Source organism: Lynx canadensis, chromosome X (genome assembly GCF_007474595.2).
Source record: "Lynx canadensis isolate LIC74 chromosome X, mLynCan4.pri.v2, whole genome shotgun sequence".
In the NCBI taxonomy this organism is placed as follows: Eukaryota; Metazoa; Chordata; class Mammalia; order Carnivora; family Felidae; genus Lynx; species Lynx canadensis.
Genome location: NC_044321.2, coordinates 121,364,953 through 121,369,784, shown reverse-complemented (window position 1 = coordinate 121,369,784; position 4,832 = coordinate 121,364,953). Strand labels below are relative to the sequence as shown.

Genomic DNA, 4,832 nt, shown 5'->3' with positions numbered 1-4,832 from the left:
GGGGGCAGGTCCTTGAACCCAGCCCGGTGGATTTCCCACGCGTGCCTGGGTAGTCCTCCGCAACCTCCAAACTCCAGCCCAGCCGCCTTCCGTCCTGAGGGGACAGGCCCAGGCGACCGCCAGCTGAACTTGCCTGTGTCGGGCATCCCCGCCCCAGTTTCCCTCTCTTCCTCACTCACTACTTGCTCACTCTCTGCTTTGCGGCCAGCCTGGGGGGACCCGGCCCGTGGCCCTCCCTTGCCTACCTGTCCTGCTCTGCTGAGGGTGGGACGGAGGCAGAGGTCTTCGCGGTCACCTCGCTGTCGCCTCTGTCTCCGGCCGGCCCAGTCCACTCCGTCCTGCCCAGGACCCTGCCTCTGTGCAGAGAACCACAGGAGGCATGGGACCTGCCTCCAGGCCGATGTCCTGCTCAAGGTCCTGCCTCTGCCCTCCCTCTCTACAGCTGACCCGTCCTTGCGGGGGCGGCCGATGGCCAGCTGAGCACCCCGCGTCCTTCGGGAGGAGCCCAGGCTCTGAGGAGTAGACGGGGGGGGGGGGGGGGCTGCAGGCTGGCCTCCCGCTTGACCTCGGAGCGGACCGTACCACAGTGGGGGTGTGTGGCCCGCCTGCCCCCCTGCTGAGGCTGGGGGGCCCCTAAGTGGGGAGGCGGGGCCGCAGGGCCCCTTCTGAGCAGGTCCCCCCCCCCGTCCCCCCCCCCCGCCCCAGATCGTGTACTTCACGGCTACCTTCTCCTGCGTGGTCCTCGTCGTGCTGTTGGTGCGGGGAGTGCTGCTGCCCGGCGCCCTGGATGGCATCGTCTGCTCTCTCAACGTTTATTTATTTTTGGGACAGAGAGAGACAGAGCATGAACGGGGGGAGGGGCAGAGAGAGAGGGAGACACAGAATCGGAAACAGGCTCCAGGCTCCGAGCCATCAGCCCAGAGCCTGACGCGGGGCTCGAACTCACGGACCGCGAGATCGTGACCTGGCTGAAGTCGGACGCTTAACCGACTGCGCCACCCAGGCGCCCCTCGTCTGCTCTCTCAAGCCTGATTTGTGGAAGCACTCACTGGGTCGTGAGTGCCGGCACCACGTGGGGCGTAGAGATCACGCACACAAGGATGTCAAAGAATTGAAAACACTAAAGGTCATGTAAAGTCACTGTGAACCTTTTGGGGGAGAAATACACAAAAAAGAAGTGGGGACCACCCTCAATCCCACCACACAGAGATTCGAGGTGTTTACACTTCAGGCTACCGTTGCAGGATTTCCGTGCACATGGACAGTAGCTTCTTCCTAAGTTGGGATTTTAGTGATTTCCCTTTTGCACTGTGGTTTTTCCTATGCGACCGCATCCCTGTTCTCCGTGGCCACTAACTACTTCAGCTCCAGTCGCCATCCCTTCCCTCCTTGCCTCCTACTGGCAGGCTTGCCCCCCGACGGGAGCCCCTTCGTGACCTTCCCAGACCGCCGATCTGATCCGCACCTGTGCTCAGTCGCCCCCTCCAAAGGCCGCTTTGGTGTGTCCACCTGTGCCGGGGAAGGGGACGGGGTGCGGGGCCGTGTCCGTCTGGGCTGTGGCCCATCTCCCTCCACGAACCGCTGCGAGGTCGTGGAGCCGCACGTGCTGGGGACACTGAGCGCGAGGAAGAGGCAGGGCCCTCTGGACAACAGGCCGTGGTGTCTGGCGGCCTCCCACGAGGTCTGGGGAGGGGCTCGGGGTGTGGGGAGGGGGTGGAGCTGAGGTAGGACTGGTTTGCGTGGGTGCGGTGGGGTCACCCGTCACAGCGCGTGGCGACGATTGGTGAGGGAGCAGCCGCTGGAGAGGCGGCCGAGGGCGGGGTCTCTGGGAGCCCAGGGCAGAGCTGGCTTCGGGGCAGGGGCGCGGGAAGCAGTCCCGGGCCCGGGAGGAACACAGGGGGGTCCGTTTGCTCAGGCGCTCCTGGGAGCCCCCTTGCTTTGGATGCTTGGGGGCGGAGCCTTAGGAGGGAGCCCTCGTTGGCTAGGAGGACAAGGGTGGGGGGGGGGGAGTCTCTAGGGGCTCCTGGCAGAGCTGGCTGGGCGGGAACCAGTCAGGCGCCCAAGGGAATGGCCGGGAGGGGGGGGGGGGGAAACGTTGGCCTCGGCGCTCCCGGGAGGCCGGGGTGACTTGCGTGGGCTTTATGAGGAAGCGCTCGTAGTCTAGCTAAGCCAGGGGGTCTCCCAGGGCCCAAGGGCGGAAAGGCCGGCTGGGCGGGCACCGGCCGCAGGCCTGGCGGCCTCACTAGAAACCCTAGGAGCCCGTTGGCGCAGGCGCCTGGGGGTGGCGTCGAGCTGTGATAGGCGGGGCTTCCGCAGCCAGGGTCCGAGAGAGCCTGGGACAGCGAGCGTCGCTTTGGCGGGAACCGGCCACGCGCCCGGCAGCCTCCCGACGGTCCGTTTTGCGCGTGCGCGGGGAGGGCGGGTCGGCGCGCGGGGCGGAGCTTCGGGAAGGAGCCGCAGCGCCTCAGCCGCCAGCCGACTGGGCGAGCGGGCCGGGCCTGTGCTCGAAGGGCGGGGTCTGGGGCGGAGCGCGGCGACCATGCAGGCGGCAGACGCAGACGCAGGCGGCCCGGCGGGCGGCGCCGACAACAGCCTGGAGGGCCGGGGCCAGGGCGGCTGTGGCGGCCTTTGCAGCGCAGGCACGGAGGCCGCGGTCGCCGGCGCAGCTCCGCGTGTCCCGCGACCACAGCACGCCCCGGGGCCAGGCGGAGATGCCCTCTCCACGGCCGGAAGGCCGGAAACCCGAGTACACATATTGTATCCTAGCCGAGGGGACAGCGGGCATGGGCAGGGGGCGGAAAGGGAGAGGAGCCGCGGTAATCTGCGGGGCGTGGGGCAAAGATCTGAGAGCAGGGTGGTCCCGGGGTGGCTGGAGAGAGGTGGGGGAGGAGGAAGGAAGGAGAGCAGGGGGGAAACGGGTTCCTGGGGGCGGTGGGAGGACCTGGGCCAGGGAATGGGGTGGCCGCGAGCGATTAGGGCCGGGAGTGGGTGGCCTCGTCAGGGTGGCCTGAGAAGGGGGCTCAGGCCCTAAGTGAGTAGGGGTGGTACCTTAACCGAATCTGCACCCAGCGCCCTCGGCGTGCCTTTCCCGTCCCACTTGGAGGCGGAGATCGCCTGTGCGTCCTTGGCCCCAGATCGGGAACCGCACGGAGGCATCGTGGAGAAGCAGCTCACCGTAACTGACAGCGTTCTGGCCATGTAAGTTCTGGAAGGGCCGGGGTCGGGGTGGCTGCAGGTGGCGGGTCGTCTCCATGGGGGGATGCTCTGCTGGAGCCGTGAGCACTAGGTGCGGGGAGGGGCCCCGCAGGCTCTAACACCTGCACCCGCGGAGGGGGGTGCTCCTGGGGGGAGAAGGGTGCGAGGGATGGGTACTGGGGGGGGGGGCGGAGCGAGGAAGGGGAGGAGCCACCACCTCCAACTTGATTGCCTTTTCTCTCTCAGCCGCTGGAGAGCTGAAAACTCTCGCCTCCTCCGAATTTCCATCATCAACTTTCTTGACCAGCTTTCCCTGGTGATTCGGACCATGCAGCGCTTCGGGCCCCCTGTTTCCCGCTAAGCCTGCGCTGGCGAAAGGGGGCTAAGGTCTAGCCTCGTGTCCCCCGTCTGGGCGGTCCGTCCTTCCTAGGGCAGTGATGCCTGCACTAGCTGCCACCTGAGGTTGGGGGCCTGCCTGGTCTTCTGAGGGCAACGAGGGCCCGAGCCCTTGGGCACTCATGGTCCCCTTGTTTTGTTTGCCATTTAAATGTTTGCTACTGCAGAAAATAAAACTGAGCTTTGCTATTCCCTGTTCCTTCTCAGTTGTGGCACCCCCGGATAGTCTTCCCTTTGTCCTCAGGTGGGGGGGGGGGGGGGGGGGGCGGCTCCTGGGATGTCGGCGACGTGCAAGTCGCGGAAGGTGGTAGAAGGCAGTTTGGGAACTGGCAGAACCCACGTGCGTCCTGTCCTTCGGTATCAAGGACTCTCAACATGTGGGAATATGCCCATCGTTGGCACGTTTCGCATTACTCCTGATGGCTTTCATCTAATGTGAACTTTTTATCCAAACTCTTCAAGTATCACAGAAACCTCTTGAAACTCTTGTTGAGGGGCGCCTGGGTGGCGCAGTCGGTTAAGCGTCCGATTTCAGCCAGGTCACGATCTCGCGGTCCGTCAGTTCGAGCCCCGCGTCAGGCTCTGGGCTGATGGCTCAGAGCCTGGAGCCTGTTTCCGATTCTGTGTCTCCCTCTCTCTCTGCCCCTCCCCCGTTCATGCTCTGTCTCTCTCTGTCCCAAAAATAAATAAACGTTGAAAAAAAATTTTTTTTTAAATAAAAAAAAAGAAAGAAATTCTTGTTGACACCCAAGAAACACCATTTTTCTTTATTTTTAATTTATTTAAAGATTTTAGTTTTAAGTAATCTTACATCCATTGTGGGGCTCGAACTCACACCCTCGAGATCGAGAGTCGCTTACTCCGCCGACTGAGTCTGCCGGGCACCCCCAGGGAACACAGTTTAGAAGACTGATACGATTTTTGTTTAAAAGCATTTGAGTTAAAAATCTCACATCCTAGCGATGACCACAGTTGGTCGATTAGCATCTTGGCGAATATTATTCTAGGCATCTTTCTATGAATACATGCATATGAGTATATATGTCTAAGTTTATGCAAAGACACACACACACACACACACACACACACACACGCAGGTACCCAATTTTACTTTAATGGTCATCACCCTGAACCCTTCCTAGATGAAGCAAAAGCAACTGGGATCTAATGAGTATCAACTCCCCTGCTCCCGCTGTCTTCCCCCCACCCCTGCCCGTACTTTGAGTTCTGTCTTCTCTGTA

General features: G+C 62.5%; 1 protein-coding gene across 1 annotated transcript; it reads left to right on the top strand.

Moving 5' to 3' along the window:
* Positions 1-2,528: 2,528 nt before the first annotated feature.
* Positions 2,529-3,782, top strand: LOC115507172 (EKC/KEOPS complex subunit LAGE3-like). The gene is made up of 3 exons (XM_030305375.1): positions 2,529-2,757; positions 3,070-3,198; positions 3,442-3,782. Exons 1-3 carry the CDS (start codon positions 2,540-2,542, stop codon positions 3,554-3,556), a joined length of 462 nt encoding a protein of 153 aa, XP_030161235.1. The 5' UTR covers positions 2,529-2,539; the 3' UTR covers positions 3,557-3,782.
* The last annotated feature ends 1,050 nt before the right edge of the window (positions 3,783-4,832 follow it).

What these genes read in the sequence shown, in the direction of transcription:
- LOC115507172 (XM_030305375.1), top strand. Translation starts at nt 2,540, where the DNA reads ATGCAGGCGGCAGACGCAGACGCAGGCGGCCCGGCGGGCGGCGCCGAC. An exon ending in GAAACCCGAGTACACATATT is followed by an intron (nt 2,758 to 3,069) that starts GTATCCTAGCCG and finishes ATCTGCACCCAG; the next exon opens with CGCCCTCGGCGTGCCTTTCC. An exon ending in ACTGACAGCGTTCTGGCCAT is followed by an intron (nt 3,199 to 3,441) that starts GTAAGTTCTGGA and finishes TTTCTCTCTCAG; the next exon opens with CCGCTGGAGAGCTGAAAACT.